Raw genomic sequence first — 25,029 nt, 5'->3', positions numbered from 1 at the left:
TAGATGAACTAGAAAAGGGAATTTGCATAGAGCAAGTTACCAATTCCCTAAGTTTCTTGTCTGGTTATGTAGTTAAAGAAGTAAACTAACGTAACCTGTGCATGTGGTGAAGGAAGTTTTAAGTGGTACATGTACTTCTGGAATTTTACACCACAAGTAGCATTTGAGTTGTACAATACCTCTGCCCAACTATGAGGTTGAATATTTTAAGAAAAGACTAATGACAGGAATAGGTCATATGACATATTTCCTATCATTTGTCCTGAGAACTGCTGGGCATATATGACACCTCTGGACCCCAGGGGGCTGAAATTCAGGGTCCCGATAAGGTCTGTTACCCACATTGCAGCGGCCAGGCGGCGGAATCCAATGGCCGCCGCTTTGCAGTCGAATGGCCGCCACGACTGATATTTAGCGTGGGAATTTTTGGAGCGGTGTCCACTTCCGCCCCGATCCCCCAGCTTTCGCTGTGGTATGGGGCTTGCAGCCGTGATGACACAATCAGAGTGCGCACCGCTGCCGTTCCACCAAGGCACCTATTTTCACCATAAAAAACCTGCCTCTTTTGTGACAGTGCCCCCGCCAGCTTTTTGAGTCGGTGCACTTTGCAGGGATGCTCGAGACCGCCAGCGGAGGAGAAAGGGAGGTATATTGGGATCGGGCTTTTTTAGTGTAAAATCTTGCTGAGTTCTTTGCAGTCTTTTGAAAAAATGGCAGTGGAATTCAGATAACTTTTGGAGAGTTGGAAAAGTTTTCATTCTCAGTGATTAGTCGTGGCTGTGGGCCTCATTCTCTGCTCCAGAAAGGCCTCCTAGTGAGGGTCCAGCCTGCAGACTTAATGGGCTCAGTGTTGACAGGGGAATGCCTTGTCCACATTGTCAGAGGCAGGGAGGCACGCTGGTGAAGGCAGCGCCATCAGCTACGGGTACAGAGGCAGCGGGCAATGGAGGTAGCAGCAATGGCTACTCACCATGTAGAAGGGCCTGCAGATAGCTGCAGACCTCAACGTCGAGAGGCTGGCCAGGACGAAGCTGGTGTGTGAGGAGGACGGTCAGGTACGCTGACTCCCCACACCAGATAGTGAACGAGGAGCCTTACCAGCAGCAGCCTGAAGAGTCTTCGGAACATCAGCAGGAAGAGGGAGAAGGCGCTCAGCCAGCTACCATCGGAGGGGCCCAGCACAGACCTGTGGCAAGGAGGCCCAATCATGCAAGGGTGTACCGATGTCAGTTTTCCTTTCTGGAGCTCAGCGATCAGCAATGTATGCGAAGGCTTCGATTTAGGAAGGACATCCTGAACGAGCTGTGCAATGTCCTGTGCCCAGATCTGGAGCCTCACACAAGGCTGAGGACAGCTCTCAGCATTGAGACAAAAGTGACCATCACTCTCAACTTCTACGCTACCGGCTCTTTCCAGTCTGCAACTGCAGGCATTTCAAATATATCTCAATTTTCTGCCCATCGCTCCATCCGGCAGGTGATCGATGCTCTGTATAAGAGAAGACTGCAATATATCTCCTTTCCGATGACCAAGGAGATGCAGGTGCAGCGGAAGGCCGGATTTGTCCAGATTGCAGGGTTCCCCAGGGTACAGGGGGGGCATCGACTGCACACACGTTGGACTGAGGGCGCCACAACACCATCCAGAGGTACTCATTAACAGAAAGGGATTCCACTCCTTGAATGTCCAGCGCAGAATCCTGGCAGTTGATGCAAGGTATCCAGGCAGCAGCCACGATGCCTTCATCCTGTGCCAGAGCAATGTGCCTGCCGTCTTAACCAGGCCAAACTAGGATGGTAGTTGGCTGCTTGGGAACAAGGGATATCCATTTGGCTGCTGACTCCCCTTTGGAACCCCAGGACTGCGGGCGAGCATGCCTACAACGACGCTCATTCGGCCACCAGGTGCATCATTGAGCACGGCATCGGGATCCTCAAACAGAGATTCTGTTGCCTGGACCAGTCTGGGGGCGTATTGCAGCATTCGCCTGAATGGGCCTCCATATTTGTGGTCATCTGCTGCATGCTGCATAACCTGGCTGTCATGAGGGGACAGCCGCTGGAGGTCGCTCCAGCAGTACCACCTCAGGAGGAGGCGCTGCAGCAGGAGGAGGCGCAGAAGGAGGAGGAGCAGGTGGAGGACCAGGATGCGCGTTGCCAGCCACCCAGGAGGCGTCGTCCCCACCCTAACCCTGCAAGGGAAGTGCAGACCCGGCTGACTGCTGCTCAATTTACATAATTTCATCCCCACATGAACCTTCAGCTTTTATTTTCCATGGCCATCCCAATGAGTGCCTTCATAGATAATTGCTCACCATCACATTATACACCTGGCCAGATATAGGTTCAAAAAATAAAGATAAAAAAGGGAAGGTGGCTCAACCATGGCTATCAAGGGAAATCAGGGATAGTATTAAAGCTAAGGAAGTGACATACAAATTGGCCAGAAATAGCAGCGAACCCGGGAGAAATTTAGAACTCAGCAGAGGAGGACAAAGGGTTTGATTAGGGCAGTGAAAATAGAGTACTAGAGGAAGCTTGCAGGGAACATTAAAATGGACTGCAAAAGCTTCTATAGATATGTAAAGAGAAAAAGGTTAGTAAAGACAAATGTAGGTCCCCTGCAGTCAGAAACAGGGGAAGTCATAACTGGGAACAAAGAAATGGCAGACCAATTGAACAAGTATTTTAGTTCGGTATTCACTAAGGAGGACACAAACAACCTTCCGGATATAAAAGGGGTCAGAGAGTCTAGTAAGAAGGAGGAGCTGAGGGAAATCCTTATTAGTTGGGAAATTGTGTTGGGGAAATTGATGGGATTGAAGGCCGATAAATCCCCAGGGCCTGATGGTCTGCATCCCAGAGTACTTAAGGAGGTGGCCTTGGAAATGGCGGATGCATTGACAGTCATTTTCCAACATTCCATAGACTCTGGATCAGTTCCTATGGAGTGGAGGATAGCCAATGTAACCCCACTTTAAAAAAGGAGGGAGAGAGAAAACAGGGAATTATAGACCCGTTAGCCTGACATCGGTAGTGGGTAAAATGATGGAATCAATTATTAAGGATGTCATAGCAGCGCATTTGGAAAGAGGTGACGTGATAGGTCCAAGTCAGCATGGATTTGTGAAAGGGAAATCATGCTTGACAAATCTTCTGGAATTTTTTGAGGATGTTTCCAGTAGAGTGGACAAGGGGGAACCAGTTGATGTGGTGTATTTGGACTTTCAGAAGGCTTTCGACAAGGTCCCACACAAGAGATTAATGTGCAAAGTTAAAGCACATGGGATTGGGGATAGTGTGCTGACATGGATTGAGAACTGGTTGTCAGACAGGAAGCAAAGAGTAGGAGTAAATGGGTACTTTTCAGAATGGCAGGCAGTGACTAGTGGGGTACCGCTAGGTTCTGTGCTGGGGCTCCAGCTGTTTACCTTGTACATTAATGATTTAGACGAGGGGATTAAATGTAGTATCTCCAAGTTTGCGGATGACACTAAGTTGAGGGGCAGTGTGAGCTATGAGGAGGACGCTAAGAGGCTGCAGAATGACTTAGATAGGTTAGGTGAGTGGGCAAATGCATGGCAGATGAAGTATAATGTGGATAAATGTGAGGTTATCCACTTTGGTGGTAAAAACAGAGAGACAGACTATTATCTGAATGGTGACAGATTAGGAAAAGGGGAGGTGCAACGAGACCTGGGTGTCATGGTACATCAGTCACTGAAGGTTGGCATACAGGTACAGCAGGCGGTTAAGAAAGCAAATGACATATTGGCCTTCATAGCGAGGGGATTTGAATAAAGGGGCAGGGAGGTGTTACTACAGTTGTACAGGGCCTTGGTGAGGCCACACCTGGAGTATTGTGTACAGTTTTGGTCTCCTAACTTGAGGAAGGACATTCTTGCTATTGAGGGAGTGCAGCAAAGGTTCACCAGACTGATTCCCGGGATGGCGGGACTGACTTATCAAGAAAGACTGGATCAACTGGGCTTGTATTCACTGGAGTTCAGAAGAATGAGAGGGGATCTCATCGAAACATTTAAAATTCTGATGGGTTTAGACAGGTTAGATGCAGGAAGAATGTTCCCAATGTTGGGGAAGTCCAGAACCAGGGGTCACAGTCTAAGGATAAGGGGTAGGCCATTTAGGACCGAGATGAAGAGAAACTTCTTCACCCAGAGAGTGGTGAACCTGTGGAATTCTCTACCACAGAAAGTAGTTGAGGCCAATTCACTAAATATATTCAAAAAGGAGTTAGATGTAGTCCTTACTACTAGGGGGATCAAGGGGTATGGCGAGAAAGCAGGAATGGGGTCCTAAAATTGTATGTTCAGCCATGAACTCATTGAATGGCGGTGCAGGCTCGAAGGGCCGAATGGCCTACTCCTGCACCAATTTTCTATGTTTCTATGTTTCTATCAGTATCATAGCACGAAACTTACATGACAAAAAACAGTGCAAAAAAAAACAGAACAACATCATTTGTGACCCTTGTGTATTTCCTTATAACCCCTCTTACACGTGCCTATCCGACTACTGCGTCTCAGTGTCTCCCCTGAGGCTGCCTCATGGGTCTGGGAAGGCTGTTGTGTTCCCTGTGTGGAAGCTGCAGATGTCTTTCTAAGATTTCCTCGGCCAGCTTTGGCTTTGGCCGCCTGCAGACTGGTTAGCACCTACCTGGGAGGGTTCAGTCTGACTTGGCTCGGGCGACTACATGCTTGGAGGCACTGGCGGAGTGACAGGTCTGGGGCCAGAAATGCTGCGATCCTAAGGGAGCACATCATCCGTATCCTGGTCCGAGGAGCCTGAGTCACTCACAGCGGGTGGCACATTACCACCACCACCAATCTGACGTAGCTCAGGTCGGTGCTGTGGCGCCACACCGAAAATCCCCCACAGTGGACCCTGCCACAAAGGCAACAGTGAGGTGTCGGGTGGCATCGAGTTGAGACTGCATGAGAGCAGTCAGAGTCTCAAAGCCACCAGATATGACAGCAGTTAGACGCTCCATCGACTCTTGCAGAGCCACGGCCATCCTCTCCAAAGCAGCACCGATACACTCGTTCCTTTGTGCCTGTGCTGCAATGACAGCTGCCACATCACCTGTGAGTTGTGGCCTCACAGCTGGATCTGCATGGTCTCTCTCCATCGCCTGCACACTGGCAATGATGGGCTCCATGGCGTGCGCAAAGCTGTCGATAATGCAGGAGGTGAACTCCTCCACACTCCTCACCACTTCCGACAGCCTCTCCAACACCCTTGCCAGTGCCCCCAACTTCTGGGAATGCATGGCCTGCACCTTTCTTTCATAAGCCCCAACATCGATGGGCTCGTGTGAGTCCTCCTCAGCAGAACTCCAGTGCGAACTCGCCCCCCGAGAGATGGCATCTGAGGTTGCCTAACCCCGTAACCATGCTGCAGCTCTAGGCCCCGGTGCAACACCGAGTGCAGACCCCTGTCCTATCTGAACTAGATCGAACCGCGCACTCCCAGTATCTGAGCTGGCATGTATGAGTTCAAGCAGTGTCCTCTTCCTCTTCCCCATCGGAGATGTCCCCAAAGGATGGAGTGTGCTCCAGGGTGTCAGCAAGGCTGGAGCAATGTCCTCAGTGCTGTCCTCCAGGCCCTGCAATGTTGTTTGAGGTGGATCCTCTCCCTCGCCTCAGCTGCCATTGTCCTCAAGGGTCCCCTCTCGGGTTTGCGCCGGTGTTTGAGATGGATCCTATCCCTCACTATGGCTGCCATTCGGTCTCTCATCTGCAAGGAAGGCCTCACTTACCCATGCTGCCCAAATCGGCATCGCCAGTACCAGAGGCCATGGGGGGTGGGGGTGAGGGGGCGAGGAGGGGTCTCATCTACAAGCATTAATGGGAGAAGGGCTGTCGTGAGGGCGGGGTGGGGAATTGTTGCATGGAGACTGCAACTAGCACAGTTTCAGAAGGAAAGGCAGAGTAATCATTGGAGCATTCAGGGTGAGATAGCATTAAAGGAGGGCCTTCACTTACCCACATCAGTATCAGCAGCACCGCAGGCCACAGGAAAGGCAGTATGTCTGCCCACGAGTGCCTCGACCCTCTCCTCCAAGGGTATGAGGATCTGTATCTCTGCCTCGCCACCACCAGTCCTCCTTTGCTCCATGTGGTTGTGAGCAATCTTGGCCTGCAAAATAAAGAATTGTTGGCGAGTACCACTGTGATGACACATCCGAAATGAGTGCACAATTGTGTGTCGCTGACATGCAGCTGTAACTGAGATGAAAGGGAGCCTCCATTGCGAGAACACACATAGAGACCGCAACAATGAAATGCTGTTTCAGTGACTATACAGTGAAGGTGGGAAATAAGAGAAGGATGAAGGAGAGGCTCTCAGATGGAAGGTCATCAGTTGGTGGAACAGGTACTCACTTTCATCAAACAGATAATGTTGTTCATTCTTGTCCGACATTGAGTCGCTGTCCGATTATGGATGGAGGTCCCTGAGACTTCCACAGCTATTTCCCTCCATTACTGAAAACGTCCTGACTGGGTCTCTCTGCGTCTGGGTACTCACTCGCCTCTTTCACTCGACAGCCTGCATTAAGGTCTCCAGCTCCACGTCTGAAAATTGAGTTGGCCTTTTTGGTACAGCAGCGCCAGCCATGGGCTTCACTGCAAGGCTTTCCCTCCTCAGGGCCTAGCTGCAAACCCTGGTCTTTAAGAAGGCCAAGGAGAGCAGCTGGCTCGTTAGCTGTAAATCTCCAGAAGGGTGAATTTCCCCATGGTAATTGCTCTCCAACCTACACACCCACACCGCACCAAAGTCCTGATTCCCGCCGGTCATTACCCCTGGTCGTCATTTTTTTTTAAACGGTGAAAATCGATCCAATGGCTGTCGCAACCATAGCGGCGGTAATGGCGGCAAAAAGACGGCAAGTGCGGCAGGTTTCTGGCGGGCCTTAATCTATTCTACTGAGCAGTTGGCAAGGACGCCAACCCAAAGCCGACAGAATCCTTTTGTACATATGCACATCGGTCTCGATTACTTAATTGGGACCAATGTTCCCTTTAAGCTGCGCGGACGCACAGCCGCTTAGCATCTGTAGCTCCCGCACAGCCGCGGTATTTTGAATTGGCCGCACTGACCCTTAAAGGAGCGCTCATGCAAAAAAAAATTAAAGGGAACATTGATTGGGACCTCACTATAATTTTAACTGGATAGCCTGAGTGGCAAGCCACAGTGGCTTTCCAGTGGGATAGAGAGATAATGCCAGAAGAGGCTCTAATAGGTAACTTTTTTCTCACTTTACTTGCAGGGGTAGAATCATACAGCACAGAGGAGGTCATTTGGCCCATTATGCCTGTGCTGGCTCTTTGAAAGAGCTGTCCAATTAGTTCCACTCCCCTGTTCTTTCCCAATAGCCCTCCATATTCTTCTTTTTCAGGTATGTATCTAATTCCCTTTTGAAAGTTACTACTGAATCTACTTCCTCCACCCTTTTAGGCAGTGCATTCCGGATTAAAACAACTAAAAAAAGCAATCGAGCTCCATGAGGACCTACAATGAAAGCTGAGATCTCCCCTGCCGCAGGTTCCCCCCATCCCCCACCCCCCGCCCCAAGCTCTTCCCAATTGCAAGGCCTTTGTGAGATGGCAGTGGCAGCTAATTTTGCTATCTATCTGTGACAGCCACATGACAACAAAGTATCTTTACGTGACACTGTGTTAATGCCAATACAGTACTCAAATAGATAATTGTGTTTGTTTACAGAGCCCAGAATTTTGGTCTTCAGCGCCTAGGTGTAACAGTTCTTTCCACTGGGGAGTTGATGTCACAAATTTGGGCACAAGTTGCTCATGATTTTCCATCTATTAAAATGAATAGGCAGAAAATTATGAACAGCTTCTGTCTGAATTTGCAATAGGCACTCCAGGCAGATGCTTAGTTGAAAATCTGGGTTTTAATGTCTTATTTATCCTTTTCACAGAGAAGAAAGTGGCCCAGAAATTGGATAAAGCCCGAAAATGGGCACAGGCAGTGCGAAGCGCTATGTGCCTGTGCCTGTTCAAAGTGGTGCTGATTGACAGCGCTGAAAAGGGGGCCAATATTCGATGCAATCTACTGGCCAATAAAGGTTGGCCTAGGCTCTCTGCACTACTTAAAAGGGAGGTGCTTTGTTGCTGAAGCATGTCATTGTCATTGGCCCGGATTTTGTGGTTGACTGTGTAACGAAGGATTACGCCGCCAGCATCCGAACGCAATGCGCACTTACCTACTGGGAACCTTCCTTTGAGAAGCTGCTGTTGGACACTGCGGAGTTGAGTGCAGCGTAGTGGTCCACAGATCCCAGGAGCGCACCGTGTGCGTCAGCGTACCTGCGAACATGTGGGCCATTGCTCCAATCAGCAAACTGAAGATCTCGCATTCACCCCCAGTCTCTCACAAACGGGCCAAGAGGGTATAAGTTTTATCGTGGGAAATTCTTGAGTTTTTTCTTCAGAATCGTCTTATGTACATTTGCAGGAGAATGAACGATTGTCTTTGTGTGCTGTGCAGAAACATGTTTTTTTTTGTCTCCAATTTCCACTTTTTCTCTTGCAATAACGAAGCGCAGTTGTGTAGTTTGTGATGCCAATTTGTTAGGACAGTATTCCTTCCAAAGCGATAGGAATCTATGGGGCTAGGCAGTGAAATGATTTAGCTGTGCTTTTGGTGCATAACGCACATTTGGGCACAAGTTTCTCATGATTTTCCATCAATTAAAATGAATAGGCAGAAAATTATGAACAGCTTCTGTCCGAATTTGCACTAGGCACTCCAGGCAGACGCTTAGTTGAAAATCTGGGTCCATATCGCTGTCAAAATAAAGTTTATGTCAGCCTGACATCAGTGGTGGGGAAAATGTTGGAATCAATTCTTAAAGATGTAATAGCAGCGCATTTGGAAAGCAGTGACAGGATCGGTCCAAGTCAACATGGATTTATGAATGGGAAATCATGCTTGACAAATCTTCTAGAATTTTTTGAGGATGTAACAAGTAGAGTGGACAAGGGGGAGCCAGTGGATGTGGTATATTTAGACTTTCAAAAGGCTTTTGACAAGGTCCCACACGAGAGATTAGTGTGCAAAATTAAAGCACATGGTATTGAGGATAATGTACTGATGTGGATAGAGAACTGGTTGGCAGACAGGAAGCAGAGAGTTGGAATAAACGGATCCTTTTCAGAATGGCAGGCAGTGACTAGTGGAGTACTGCAAGGTTCAGTGCTGGGACCCCAGCTATTTACAATATACATTAATGATTTAGACGAAGGAATTGAGTGTAATATCTCCAAGTTTGCAGATGACACTAAGCTGGGTGGCAGTGTGAGCTGTGAGGAAGATGCGAAGAAGCTGCAGGTGACTTGGACAAGTTAGGTGAGTGGGCAAATACATGGCAGATGCGGTATAATGTAGATAAATGTGAGGTTATCCACTTTGGTAGTAAATACAGGAAGGCAGATTATTATCTGAATGGTGACAGATTAGTAAAAGGGAAGGTGCAACGAGACCTGGGTGTCATGGTACATCAGTCATTGAAAGTTGGCATACAGGTACAGCAGGCGGTGAAGAAGGCAAATGGTATGTTGGCCTTCATAGCGAGAGGATTTGAGTATAGGAGCAAGGAGGTCTTCCTACAGTTGTACAGGGCCTTGGTGAGGCCACATCTTGAATATTATGTACAGTTTTGGTCTCCTAATCTGAGGAAGGACATTATTGCTATTGAGGGAGTGCAGCGAAGGTTCACCAAACTGATTCCCGGGATGACAGGACTGACATATGAAGAAAGACTGGATCGACTAGGCTTATATTCACTGGAATTTAGAAGAATGAGAGGGGATCTCCGAGAAACATATAAAATTCTGACGGGATTTGACAGGTTAGATGCAGGTGGAATGTTCCCGATGTTGGGGAAGTCCAGAACCAGGGGTCACAGTCTAAGGATAAGGGGTAAGCCATTTAGAACCGAGATGAGGAGAAACTTCTTCACTCAGAAAATTGTGGAGCATGTGGAATTCTCTACCACAGAAAGTTGTTGAGGCCAGTTCATTGGATATATTCAAAAGGGAGTTAGATGTGGCTCTTATGGCTAAAGGGATCAAGGGGTATGGAGAGAAAGTAGGAATAGGGTATTGAAGTTCATGATCAGCCATGATCATATTGAATGGTGGTGCAGGCTCGAAGGGCCGAATGGCCTATTCCTGAATCTATTTTCAATGTTTCTTTGTCTCAGTGCTGCAGTGGAAGCTCAGACTGCTGCCATCGTGGCTGGGTTTACGAATGTGGAAAGGGGCTTGCTGGGCCTCACAGCATTCTAGCAATCTGTCCCCCAACAGATGGCTAGGAATGATGAGGCAGTACCCCAGGGGAGTGGCAGTGGCTGCGTAAAGCAAGAACCTGCTGTCCTCTCTCAGAATGACGGTAGTCGTACTCCCACCACTGTCACTCTGCCAGTGCCGTTGCTGCTGCCTGCCATCCACCCAGCCCTGACAGCTGACGCCTATGCCGTGATGATGCAGTCTCCATCTGGGCCTTCAAGAGCCAGAGCTGCTCGAGGCCGTCCTGCAAGGCCATCTGAAGTCTCCTCCATAGAAACATGGAAACATAGAAAATAGGTGCAGGAATAGGCCATTCGGCTCTTCTAGCCTGCACCGCCATTCAATGAGTTCATGGCTGAACATGCAACTTCAGTACCCCATTCCTGCTTTCTCGCCATACCCCTTGATCCCCCTAGTAGTAAGGACTACATCTAACTCCTTTTTGAATATATTTAGTGAATTGGCCTCAACAACTTTCTGTGGTAGAGAATTCCACAGGTTCACCACTCTCTGGGTGAAGAAGTTTCTCCTCATCTCGGTCCTAAATGGCTTACCCCTTATCCTTAGACTGTGACCCCTGGTTCTGGACTTCCCCAACATTGGGAACATTCTTCCTGCATCGAACCTGTCTGAACCCATCAGAATTTTAAACGTTTCTATGAGGTCCCCTCTCATTCTTCTGAACTCCAGTGAATACAAGCCCAGTTGATCCAGTCTTTCTTGATAGGTCAGTCCCGCCATCCCAGGAATCAGTCTGGTGAACCTTCGCTGTACTCCCTCAATAGCAAGAATGTCCTTCCTCAAGTTAGGAGACCAAAACTGTACACAATACTCCAGGTGTGGCCTCACAAAGGCCCTGTACAACTGTAGCAACACCTCCCTGCCCCTGTACTCAAATCCCCTCGCTATGAAGGCCAACATGCCATTTGCTTTCTTAACCGCCTGCTGTACCTGCATGCCAACCTTCAATGACTGATGTACCATGACACCCAGGTCTCGTTGCACCTCCCCTTTTCCTAATCTGTCACCATTCAGATAATAGTCTGTCTCTCTGTTTTTACCACCAAAGTGGATAACCTCACATTTATCCACATTATACTTGCATCTGCCATGCATTTGCCCACTCACCTAACCTATCCAAGTCACTCTGCAGCCTCATAGCATTCTCCTCACAGCTCACACTGCCACCTAACTTAGTGTCATCCGCAAATTTGGAGATACTACATTTAATCTCCTTGTCTAAATCAGTAATGTACAGTGTAAACAGCTGGGGCCCCAGCACAGAACCTTGCAGTACCCCACTAGTCACTGCCTGCCATTCTGAAAAGTACCCATTTACTCCTACTCTTTGCTTCCTGTCTGACAACCAGTTCTCAATTCATATCAGCACACTACCCCCAATCCCATGTGCTTTAACTTTGCACATTAATCTCTTGTGTGGGACCTTGTCGAAAGCCTTCTGAAAGTCCAAATATGCCACATCAACTGGTTCTCCCTTGTCCACTCTACTGGAAACATCCTCAAAAAATTCCAGAAGATTTGTCAAGCATGATTTCCCTTTCACAAATCCATGCTGACTTGGACCTATCATGTCACCTCTTTCCAAATGCGCTGCTATGACATTCTTAATAATTGATTCCATCATTTTACCCACTACTGAGGTCAGGCTGACCGGTCTATAATTCCCTGTTTTCTCTCTCGCTCCTTTTTTAAAAAGTGGGGTTACATTGGCTACCCTCCACTCCATAGGAACTGATCCAGAGTCAATGGAATGTTGGAAAATGACTGTCAATGCATCCGCTATTTCCAAGGCCACCTCCTTAAGTACTCTGGGATGCAGTCCATCAGGCCCTGGGGATTTATTGGCCTTCAATCCCATCAATTTCCCGACTAATAAGGATTTCCCTCAGTTCCTCCTTCTTACTAGACCCTCTGACCCCTTTTATATCCGGAAGGTTGTTTGTGTCCTCCTTAGTGAATACCGAACCAAAGTACTTGTTCAATTGGTCTGCCATTTCTTTGTTCCCCGTTATGACGTCCCCTGATTCTGACTGCAGGGGACCTACGTTTGTCTTTACTAACCTTTTTCTCTTTACATATCTATAGAAACTTTTGCAATCCGTCTTAATGTTCCCTGCAAGCTTCTTCTCGTACTCCATTTTCCCTGCCCTAATCAAACCCTTTGTCCTCCTCTGCTGAGTTCTAAATTTCTCCCAGTCCCCGGGTTCGCTGCTATTTCTGGCCAATTTGTATGCCACTTCCTTGACTTTAATACTATCCCTGATTTCCCTTGATAGCTACGGTTGAGCCACCTTCCCTTTTTTATTTTTACGCCAGACAAGAATGTACAATTGTTGTAGTTCATCCATGCGGTCTCTAAATGTCTGCCATTGCCCATCCACAGTCAACCCCTTAAGTATCATTCGCCAATCTATCCTAGCCAATTCACGCCTCATACCTTCAAAGTTACCCTTCTTTAAGTTCTGGACTATGGTCTCTGAATTAACTGTTTCATTCTCCATCCTAATGCAGAATTCCACCATATTATGGTCACTCTTCCCCAAGGGGCCTCGCACAACGAGATTGCTAATTAATCCTCTCTCATTACATAACACCCAGTCTAAGATGGCCTCCCCCCTAGTTGGTTCCTCGACATATTGGTCTGGAAAACCATCCATGGAGGCTTAGCAGCTTTACACCAGCCATGCTGCAGCCTTTGGGGGAGCACTTCATAGGAGCACTAGAGGAGGAAATGGCACACGAACGACAGACAGAAAGACAGAGAATGCACAGGGTGATTAGTTGATTTTGTTCTTGTGATTTGAATTGGATAAATTTATACAGTATGTTTGGAACGTTTGTTTTGTGGTGGCTCTCATTTCAGCTTTGTGCTGAGGAAGATGCTGTGATGTTTCATAACAGAGGGGGACGGTAAGATGGGGAAGTGGTGACCAACGGGGTTCTGGGGTTTCATTCACTAGAACTGAGGCGTTCACGGATAGCCCTTCCAGAACGGGGATCCGCTGCCTGCGTCTTCCCTTCCTCCTCCTCCCCTTCCACCTCCTCTCCTTCTTCCTCGTCCTCGTCCTCCTGAGATGTGCCTGGAATCCACGATGGCAAGAGCTGAGCGTTCATGATGGCCAAGCTGTGGAGCATGCAGGAGATCACAAAATCGGACTCCTGCTCTGGTATGTACTGGCCGGCTCCTCCCGAGCGGTCAAGGCAACAGAACCATTGTTTGAGCACCCCGATGGTCTGCTCGATGAATTTCCTTTTGGCAGCATGGATCTCATTATATGACTGCTGTCCGTGAGTGGTGGGATTGCGGAGGGGAGTCTTCAGCCAGCTGCAGAGCAGATAGCCCTTGTTTCTAAGCAGCCACTCTCAGGTTTGGTGTGGTGGAAGTTTGCTGGCACACTGGACTGGCACTTCATGACTCCTGCCAGGATACTGGGCATTCACCATCATGGTGCGCTGTCGTGGTCGCACACCAACTGCACATTAAGTGAGTGATAGTTTTACGGTTATGGAATATCTCAGGATTGATATGCGGTGCCTGTAAAACCACGTGTGTGTAGTTGATGTTGCCCTGCAGCATGGGGAAGTCTGCTATCCTGGCAAAGCTACATGCATGCTCTTCCTGCATCTCTGATCAGAGGAAAGACAATGACATTTCTTCTCCTGGAGTACAGAACCTCTGTTGCCTGGATGCAGCGATGGACAGCGAACTGAGAGATGTTAGCCATGTCTCCTGCTTTGGACTGGAAGGATCCGATGGGCTAAACAATATGGGCCATGGTGACCTTGAGGGCCACTGGCAGCACCGTCATTGTCCGGCTCTGAGGCTGCAGGCCTGGCTGCTGGAGTTGGCACAGTTCTGTAACCATCTCTTTGATGAAGTGGAGCCTCCTAATACACTGCTCCTGGCTTAGGTACAGATAGGAGAAGTACTCTCGGAAGACCCTAGGTGGGTAAAACCTCCTGCTGAGAGTCCTCCTCTTCCTTCCTCTGAGCATCTTGCCCTCTTCTTCGCTACCTCCGCTCCATCTTACTGTCATACATGCACACAAGGAGGACTGTATGTAGAGCCCACATGACTGTGAACAAGTGGTATGAGCAGAAGCCTTTACAACATGAACAACAACTTGAGCTTTGGATCTCCTCTCGTTTACGTAGGGTAAAATATGGGAGACCAGCCAGGAGTGCATTAGAATAGTCACGTCTAGAGGTAACAAAGGCATGGATGAGGACTTCAGCACAGATGAGCTGAGACAAGGGTGGAGACGGGCGATGTTATGGAAGTGGAAATAGGCAATCTTAGTTATGCTGTGGATATGTGCTCGAAAGCTCATGTCATGGGTGTATTAAAATAAATGGGCTAACAATTGTCTAAAACTAGAACACAGAGGAATGTAGCGCAAGCGTGCTAAGCATTTTCACCTGAACTTCAGCAATTGAAAAATAAACCCCTGCACTGTGTTGAGCAGTGACTTGCTTTCACACTAGTGGCTTGCAAACTAGTATAACTATTTTGGATTAGTGCTCATCTGCACTGGAGCAACAACTTGGCAATTGCAATAGCAACCTCATTAGCGCAGGCTAGAAGGGCATCTTTCATGAATACCTCCTGATGCTATGGATATTTTAAGGTTCAAACTTCAAGAAGCCCTCATGGCCATCTCGCATGGAAAACATTTACAATCATGAGGTGAGGTAGGTTGGGAGGATCCAGCCATCAATCCTTTCTTTTTATTCAAAGAGTTGTGTCATATTTGATTGCCTTACAGTGAAAGCATATGCCCCAGGTGGGAGTCTTGCAATGAAATGCAATATATGTTTTAGTAGTGGTAGCAAACTGTTTTCACAATGCTGCTCTGTACCATGGAAATTAGCTCCAGTTACCTCTTAATAGAGCTGTATACATCAAGGTGGCCAACTCCTGAGGTATCCCTTGTGGGTATAGGAAGATTCCTGTGGTATAAAGGTTGAAGATAATTTTGACCTTCATTGTTAGTAATGAATTGCAGATAGCTGGCTGTTTTCTTGCACCAGATAGCATACCTTTGGCACTGTCTATCTGCTAACCCTGTATTTCTTCTGTTATTTCTCCATCTTGCCCAGGTAAATTACTCTGTTATGGTAAACACACTACCTTGAACAGCCTATTGCAAGTTGTGAGTGTATGTCCCTTTGTGCTCCTCCTCCAATGTTAAAGCTACCCGGCAATGACTGCTGTACCCAAGCTCTCTTTGTTAAGTGGGTATTTAGTTCCAGGTGAGATCTCACCAATGCCAGATCTGATCTGGTACTAAATATTAACTTTTTGACTATCCTGTAATTTTGACGAATTGATAAACAAAAAATTGTTTCTTCCTAACATTCTGCTAGTATTTGTTGATGCATCTTTGGCAGGGCAGTAGTCTCTACCCTTATTCCATCAGTTTTCACTCAACTTTACTTTGTTGCTAAAGAAAAGCCAGAAATTTTGGCTCCCATTTTTTTAATATATGTTTTTGACTACAATAAATATAACATTTGCTCTTTGCAGTGGCCATTTTACTAGTAAGCCCCACTAATGGGGCGGTTGATGCACTGAATTCTGGTATCTGAATCTCTAGCTAAACAAACCTCATTGAGCTAAAAAGAAAGAAAGACTTAACATTTATAGTGTCTTTCACGATCCCCGGATGTTCCAAAGCACTTTACAACCAATGAAGTGCAGCAGCCAATTTGCGAAAACAAGCTCCCACAAACAGCAATGTGATAATGACCAGATAATCCATACAAAATGAAAATAAAATATTTCAAGGAGTTATTAATAATCTACATAGTGCAGTGTGCACAGAATTGATTTGAACTAAAATGTACCTTCATTAACACTTGCTCTGTAACTTTTTCTTCAAGCATGAACTTTTCCAATTGGAGGCTGTGTCCCTCGGTAAGCTACAGAAGGTGCTCCTACACAGTGAAGCAGATGAAAAATCTCAGCGTTGGTATTGTGAGAAAGTGGTCATTAAGGAACAGGGTCACAATAAATTAGAATATGTCTTCAACTGTGACAGGTAACAATTATGTATAAATCTTGTTAGACAAAAATATAAGGGCTAGAAATTCCGCAATCTTGCTCCGGGTTTTTCGACGGTTTTTGGGCGGAAAACGGTGTGGCGGGAAATTCCCTGCAGTCTTAAGCCGACGGTTTTGAAATACCGGCGGTGTGCAAGACTGGAAAAAGCGCTTTCGCCCGATATTTGGCTCAGCAGTGACCCATAGGTAAGACCAAAGAAAACGCTGAAGAAAAACCTGTCGGTGCAGTACTTGGAACAGCGGTAGATATGAAACCCTGCAAAATGCGTAAGTTAAAGTTTTAATTTTAAAAATTCTTTTGCAGCAATTCGCTAGAAAAGGGTCTTGTGAATGTTTTGTGCTTTTTTATTTTTTGTTTTTTGGGGAAAAAAAATGGTGTTTTCCCCCCTCCCTCGGCCCAACTCGCAGCGGTATTAGCCTCAGAGAAAAGTTGCAGAAAATTCGCGGTTTGCAGCGCCGATTTTCCCATCGGGTGCATTTTTTCCCAATTTTTCCCGAATGTTCAGCCTTAAAATCATGGCAGAGTCATAGCGTTTTTTTTGGCGGAAAAAAATCGCTATAAGCCAAAACCGAATTTCTAGCCCTAAGTGTTTGGAATATCACGCTTCCTAGTGTTTTACAATAATATTAAATTAATGCCAAATATATGTGGATATGTCTAGAATATTCTGGTGATTCTTGATAAAATCAAATAAGTCATGCAGAAAAATGCTATTTTTCAGTTTTTACTAATTGTAATGTAATGCATATATGGCACAGGCCTGGCAACTTAGATCAAACAGTCTGAATTTAATTGTGCTGTTACTAGTAGTTGAGTAATCAGTTTCTAGTTAAAAGAAAACCAAGCTAAATTTGCATAAATAATTTTTTAACATCTGTAATGGGGAAAATGCTTGAAGCTATCATTAAGGAGGAAATAGCGGGACATCTAGATAGGAATAGTGCAATCAAGCAGACGCAACATGGATTCATGAAGGGGAAATCTTATTTAACTAATTTACTGGAATTCTTTGAGGATATAACGAGCATGGTGGATAGAGGTGTACCGATGGATGTGGTGTATTTAGATTTCCAAAAGGCATTCGATAAGGTGCCACACAAAAGGTTACTGCAGAAGATAAAGGTACGCAGAGTCAGAGGAAATGTATTAGCATGGACAGAGAATTGGCTAGCTAACAGAAAGCAGAGAGTCGGGATAAATAGCTCCTTTTCGGGTTGGAAATCGGTGGTTAGTGGTGTGCCACAGGGATCGGTGCTGGGACACAACTGTTTACAATATACATAGATGATCTGGAAGAGGAGACGGAGTGTAGTATAACAAAATTTGCAGATGACACAAAGATTAGTGGGAAAGCGGGTTGTGTAGAGGACACAGAGAGGCTGCAAAGAGATTTAGATAGGTTAAGTGAATGGGCTAAGGTCTAGCAGATGGAATACAATGTCGGAAAATGTGAGGTCATCTACCTTGGAAAAAAAAACAGTAAAAGGGAATATTATTTGAATGGGGTGAAAATCCAACATGCTGCGGTGCAGAGGGACCTGGGGGTCCTTGTGCATGAATCCCAAAAAGTTAGTTTGCAGGTGCAGCAGGTAATCAGGAAGGCGAATGGAATGTTGGCCTTCATTGCGAGAGGGATGGAGTACAAAAGCAGGGAGGTCCTGCTGCAACTGTACAGGGTATTGGTGAGGCCGCACCTGGAGTACTGTGTGCAGTTTTGGTCACCTTTCTTAAGGAAGGATATACTAGCTTTGGAGGGGGTACAGAGACGATTCACTAGGCTGTTTCCGGAGATGAGGGGGTTACTTTATGATGATAGATTGAGGAGACTGGGTCAGTACTCATTGGAGTTCAGAAGGATGAGGGGTGATCTTATAGAAACATTTAAAATAATGAAAGGGATAGACAAGATAGAGTCAGAGAGGTTGTTTCCACTGGTCGGGGAGACTAGAACTAGGGGGCACAGCCTCAAAATACGGGGGAGCCAATTTAAAACTGAGTTGTGAAGGAATTTCTTCTCCCAGAGGGTTGTGAATCTGTGGAATTCTCTGCCCAAAGAAGCAGTTGAGGCTAGCTCATTGAATGTATTCAAATCACAGATCGATAGATTTTTAACCAGTAAGGGAATTAAGGGTTACGGGGAGCGGGCAGGTAAGTGGAGCTGAGTCCACGGCCAGATCAGCCATGATCTTGTTGAATGGCGGAGCAGGCTCGAGGGGCTAGATGGCCTACTCCTGTTCCTAATTCTTATGTTCTTATGTTCTTATGAATAAGGGGGAAAATTTCTCTTGCCAATAATTTCAGTGAAAATGTCAGTATGATTTTTGTATTGACATTGACTTTTTTGATAAAATTATCAGTGAGTTATTTTAGTGCATGCTTGGTTGAAATTGACTTCATCATCATAGGCGGTCCCGCGTATCGAGGATGACTTGCTTCCATGCCAAAAAGGGATGAGATCACAGGTGTTTCAATGAAGGACCTAATATTCCAGGTCCCGAGTTGGCATGTTGAAGGGTGACAGATGTCTGTGTGTGGATTTTTTTAACGTGTGGTGGCCATTGCACAGTGGGCTTGACCAGTGGCAAGGATTAACCAAGACAACTTGAGACCAGCTCTGCTGCATGGACCTAGCATGCACACATATCACAATGTGGGCTGGCCCGCGCTGCCCCAGGCCCTCGCGTCTTCTGGGCCCTGAACTCACGTCTCTCCTGGGCCCCGATCACAACCCTCTACAAACTCTCGCCGCTCCTCCGCCCCGACCTCGCCGCTCCTGCTGTACCTGCCCAAACTGCAATCAGCGACCTGGATTTGGGTGACGTCAAATCCAGTCGCCCTTTTCACAGCTGTCACCCACCTGCAGCGGTACTCGCTGCTCCCTGCAGTGGTATGCCGCCGCACGTTTCTCCCTCTAATGGCCTGGCCTGCTGATGATCTTGCAGGCCGGGACCATTGCTGGAGTGGGACTATGAACCCACAATTTTCTGAATCATAGGCATAAGCACTTAGCCAAGACTGTTCATGTTGCTGTTTACAAGAAATCCCTCATCAGACACTTGCAGCAACCCTTCCACTGCTACTGCGTCATTTTCAACACTGGTTCATTTACCTCCTCCCGCACCACTGTCTCAAGCTTTAAACACTCCTTCCATGTGACAGTAATTCACATATGCTTCCTTTAATCTTATATATACTTCAATTGGCTGTAAAGTGCTTTGGGACGTCCGGTGGTCGTGAAAGGCACTATATAAATTATGTCTCTGTGCATTGTTACCTCTGGTGTCCCCCAAGGATCTGTCCTTGGTCCCCTCTTATTTCTCATCTATATGCTGCCCCTTGGCGATGTCATCAGAAAACACGGAGTCAGTTTCCACATGTACGCAGACGACACCCAGCTCTACCTCTCCACCACTTCTCTCGACCCCCGCTTCGTATTTAAATTATCAAATTGCTTGTCCGACATCCAGTACTGATTGAGAAGAAATTTTCTCCAATTAAAATATTGGGAAGACCAAAGCCATTATCTTTGGTCCCCGCCACAAACTGTGTTCCCTAACCACTGACTCCATCCCTCTCCCTAGCATCAATCTGAGGGTGAACAAGACTGTTCGCAACCTAGGTATCATATTTGACCCTGAAATGAGTTTCCAGCCACATATCCGCGGCATAACTAAAACCGCCTTTTTCCACCTCCGTAACATTGCCCGCCTCCGCCCCTGCCTCAGCTCACCTGCTGCTGAAACCCTCATTCATGCCTTTGTTACCTCTAGGCTTGACTACTCCAACTCACTCCTGGCCAGCCTTCCACATTCCACACTACGTAAACTTGAAGTCATCCAAAACTCAGCAGCCTGTGTACTAACCTGCACCAAGTCCCGCTCACCCATCACCCCTGTGCTTTCTGACCTACATTGGCTCCCAGTTAAACAACGCCTCAATTTCAAAATTCTCATCCTTGTTTACAAATCACTCCATGGACTTGCCCCTCCCAATCTCTGTAATTTTTTTCAGCTTCACAATCCCACAAGATGTCTGCACTCCTCAAATTCTGGCCTCTTGAACATCCCTCATTATAACTGCTCAGCCATCGGTGGACATGCCTTCAGCTGCCTGGGCCCCAAGCTCTGGAGCTCCCTCCCTAAACCTCTATGCCTCTCTATCTCTTTTTCCTCCTTTAAGATGCTTGTTGAAACCTACCTCTTTAAACAACCTTTTGATCATCTGCCTTAATTTCTTCTGTGCCTCAGTGTCAAATGTATCTGTTTGTCTGTAACACTGTTGTGAAGCGCCTTGGGATGTTTTACTACGTTAAAGGCGCTATATAAATAAAAGTTATTATTTTTTAAGAATCATATTAAATAAGGACAAAATTAAACAGGTAAGATGACATTGAATATGCAACTAATCTTTTTGCACTTGCAGCAGAAAACAGGGACAGAAACGGAAAGAGGGCACAAATCTAATATGAGTCAATGCCTTCTGGAGAAGAGACAAAGGAAAATAATTGCAAGAAAAAAACTACCAACAGAAATATTTCATCAAACTGATAGACAGTAGGGCTAAAATTCCTCAGAGGTTCTGCCTATTTTTTTTCCATAACTTTTGCGGATACTGGCAGACTCTACATCCCCTCTCTGGAATATAGCAGAAACCTCATTGCGTCAGGTCTCTGCCATTTCCGGAAGTTTCCGATTTGCCTTATAAGGGGTGTGACCTCTGCCCGCCCTTTAGAAGGTAAATATCAGCAGCGGTAAGTATGAAAACCGGCCAAAATGATAAGTTAAAATTATTATTTTTAAATTATTTTTCAGCGATTTGCTAGCTAAGGGCTTTGTGAATTTTTTTGGAATGTTTTTTGCAATTGCCCCCCCTCCCAAGGCCTCTCTTGCAGCGCTCCCGGTCCCGGACTAAATTTAGCGAAACTTGCCTTTTTGCGCCGTGAATCCTCATGCAGCACCCCCCTTACCGCCTGGCACAGACGGAAAACCTGAAAGTTCGGCCTAAAAACAGTAGCGTAACGTAAACATTAATTTTCACATATCGCTCCCTTTTCGCCGAAAAAACCCGAAAGCTTAAAATCCGGCCCAAAAAGTTAAAAGAAAAACTATTTACCACAAAAGGTGATCAGCAGGTCAAGAGGAACATGCATCTGATAGGGTGTAAAGGACTTTTTCTGATCAAATTAGACTAATTTGCCTCAGTAATAATGTGACATTTCTATGTTTCTGATAGGTGGTTTCCGTATATCTTAATGGATGTTGTCCAAACAGATGTAGAGATCATACTTTCTGGTGAGAACATTTAAAATGCTTTAAATGGTATTGTGAAAAATCATTACTGCAGTCAACATAAAACACAGATCCAATCTGGCTCAAGAAGTGAACATTTATTTAATGCTTTTGGCCACAGAAAAGTTTTTAAAGATAGCGTCAGAAAACAAAATTGTGAATAACGTGGGACGGACTTTCGAGAAGTTTGCGATTGGGTTTTCACCACGATGTGATCCTCCGCGGCGAAAACCCGGTCATAAAGCTCAGGCTGGATCCTCGAGTACCTGTTTGCGGCAGTGCTTTCACGTACCGCCGGGGAGAGGTGCCGATGTGTAACAACATGGATTGCGTTACCATCGTACTTCGGCACTCTCCCAACCCGTACGCCGCACCCAGAATGCTGACAGTTCAAACCTGTCGGTACAGCCCTGCCAGCAAAAGTAAGTATGAAAACTTGCAAAAAAGATAAGTTAAGGTTTTTATTTTTAAATTATTTTTCAACGATTTGCTAACTAAGGGTTTTTTGGAATGTTTTTGGAATATTTTTTGCAATTTCCCCCCCCGCCCCCCCCCCCCCCTCCCACGGCCGCCCAAGGCCTCTATCGCAGCGCTCCCAGCTCCAGACTAACTTTGGCGAAACTCGCGTGTTTGTGCCACGAATTCTCATGCAATGTCCCACTTACTGATGGCCCAGATGTAAAACCCCGAAAGTTCAACCTAAAAACGGTAGCGCAGCAAAAACGGTAAGTTTCACATATTGCTACCATTTTCGCCAAAAAACCTTGAAAGCCGAAGATCTGGCCCTTTGGCTTTACTATTGTATCAGCTGTGATGTATATTCAGAAAGTAGTGTTTCATAATAGACTTTTTGTTATTTTCCATCACATAAATACACTCCCAGATTCCAGGATGATGCTAAATGTATTACATTGTGTTATAACAGCACTGAGAAGAATGTTCCTCTAAACAGTTGAGAAATGTTTCAGATTACGGCCTCCAGCTTCAGTACCTGCCTGAAATATTACTGATCTGTTTGAAGTTCTCCCATCTTACATTCTCAACCAAACAATCCTATCCAAAAAACATATCGGGCCTCAGAAAGAATGAATTGAAAATGGATTCCAAATAAATAGAAACTCCAATAAAATTAGGGACTTGCAGCGAGTGCCAAAGCTCTTAACTCAGATTAAAGAAGGCTGACTATTGTTCTTTTATGTGCACGAGAATATAAATCTTCATTCTTTTATTTTCAGAAATTCATGAAGACGTGAATTGTAGCACACAAGAAATTGCTCAAGGCAAGAACATATGAATAATTATTGTCTAGACCTCACTACCACTTCTATTAATTATAAAAGTACTAATTTAAATTTATATTATCCTAGTCTTCAGTTATTTTTCTCTCGTTAAGAGACACAGGGGCCAAAATTGCCCTTTTCTATAAGGCATTTGGCCGCTTGAAATAAAAACAGAAAATGCTGGAAATCTCAGCGGGCCAGACAGCATCGTGGAGAGAAGCAGGATTAACATTTCGGGTCAATGACTCCTTCAGCCGACAAAAAAAAATAAGATGGCGGCACCGGAAGCGCCACTTCCCCTTTAGTGGACTGGCCGCGAGTTTCTGCGGAGGGGCCGCCATTTTGAAATTGCTCTTCCTCAGGTTTGGAGCGGTTAAGGGGACCGCTCTGTCCTTTTTGCTGCTGCGGCGTGCACGCGCTAACCCCTTACCGACTGGTGGGGACCCCTTTGCGAAATCGCCCCACGGGAAATTACCCCTTTCCCGGAATTGCTCTGCGGGAGCGACGTTTTTGCTGTTGATACATTCTCTGTGGCTCGGCAGCATGGCCGCCCTTAAAGGGGAAGTGGCGCTTCCGGTGCCGCCATCTTATTTTTTTTTGTCGGCCGAAAGGGTCATCGACCGGAAATGTTAATTCTGCTTCTCTCCACAGATGCTGTCTGGCCCGCTGAGATTTCCAGCATTTTCTGTTTTTATTTCAGATTCCAGCATCCGCATTCTGGATGGGCTGTGCGTGCATGCCTCAGCAGACTCCAGTTACAATGAATGAAACCCCAGATCCCTGTTGCTCACCACTTCGCCATCTTACCATCCCTCTGTCACGAACAAGACAGCGTGCTCCTGGGCACAACGCTGAAATGAGTGTCACCACGAAACAAACATTCCAAATCAATTTATAATAACTGTCATGTATCTCACACTACTGTACATAACTGTATCTTACCATGCTATACATGACTGTAACTAGAGATGATCTGTAACCACAAGCTTACCTTACCACCAGGGGTGCACTTGCAGGAGACACTGGATACCTGTCCCAGACAGGTATATAAGGACAGGTCTCAGGCAAGTGTGGCATTCGAGAGCTGTGTAATAAAGGTGCAGGTCCTGAGTGACCTTGACTTCAGCATGTGCCTCGTGTAAGTCTGTACTGCAGGGACAGGACTTTACAGTGGCGACGAGTTATGGGATTACAGAATCCACAGAATGGCGACCAACGGCTCAGATGAAAAATACAATGCTGGAGATGATTGGGAGGATGTTATAGAAAGGCTCCAGCAAAGCTTCGTAACCAAAGACTTGTTAGGCGACGATAAGGCAGACAAGAGAAGAGCCCATCTCTTGACCAGCTGTGGCTCAAAAATATACACCTTAATGAAGGTCCTGCTGGCACCCGAGAAACCAGCAAGCAAGTCATTTGAAGAGTTGAGCACACTGGTAAGAGACCACCTGAAGCCAGCGAGCAGCCTACACATGGCCAGACACAGGTTCTGCAACTACAGACGCTGTGTGGGCCAGAGCATACCCGACTTCGTGGCAGAACTTCAGAGGTTGGCTAGCTTATGTGAGTTATCCGATGAACTAAGGAGAGAAGTACTGAGAGACTTTTTTATTGAAGGAATAGGCCACGCAGGCATATTCCGAAAGCTCATAGAGACCAAGAACTTGACCCTAGAGGCAGCCACACTGGTTGCACAGACATCTTGGCAGGAGAAGAAGAAACGAGGTTGATCTACACTGCGGGTACAACAACTAACAAAACATCGGGGTTCATAGCGTGAAACAAGCCGCTACCCACACACACAGACAAAGGCAGGAGAGCAGGCCCTCAACAGTGCCAGAAGCCATCAAGGGCCACATGAGCGGCCGTTCACACCTCATCAACCCACAATGCGAACAATCCACTACAAACTGAGAGAAGCTCAAGAGCGATCAGCCAGACGCAGCTCATCCTTTGGAAATAATGGAAACGGTCTGTGCTGGAGATGTGGGGGAAGGCACTCATCAAGGTGGTGTTGATTTAAGCATGCTGTTTGCAGAAACT

At 46.4% G+C, this 25,029-nt stretch overlaps 1 protein-coding gene across 1 annotated transcript in view; it reads left to right on the top strand.

Annotated features, from left to right (window-relative positions):
- LOC139267383 (lipoxygenase homology domain-containing protein 1-like) overlaps nt 1-25,029 on the top strand; it is a 496,361-nt gene that overhangs the window by 313,832 nt on the left and 157,500 nt on the right. The window contains exons 24-26 of the mRNA XM_070885678.1: nt 16,238-16,395; nt 21,651-21,709; nt 22,942-22,986. Coding sequence (XP_070741779.1) covers nt 16,238-16,395; nt 21,651-21,709; nt 22,942-22,986 — 262 coding nt within the window. The remainder of the gene's footprint in view (nt 1-16,237; nt 16,396-21,650; nt 21,710-22,941; nt 22,987-25,029) is intronic.

Source organism: Pristiophorus japonicus, chromosome 1 (genome assembly GCF_044704955.1).
Source record: "Pristiophorus japonicus isolate sPriJap1 chromosome 1, sPriJap1.hap1, whole genome shotgun sequence".
Taxonomy (NCBI): domain Eukaryota; kingdom Metazoa; phylum Chordata; class Chondrichthyes; family Pristiophoridae; genus Pristiophorus; species Pristiophorus japonicus.
Note: the sequence above shows the minus strand (reverse complement) of the source record. Positions and strands in the feature narration are given on the sequence as shown.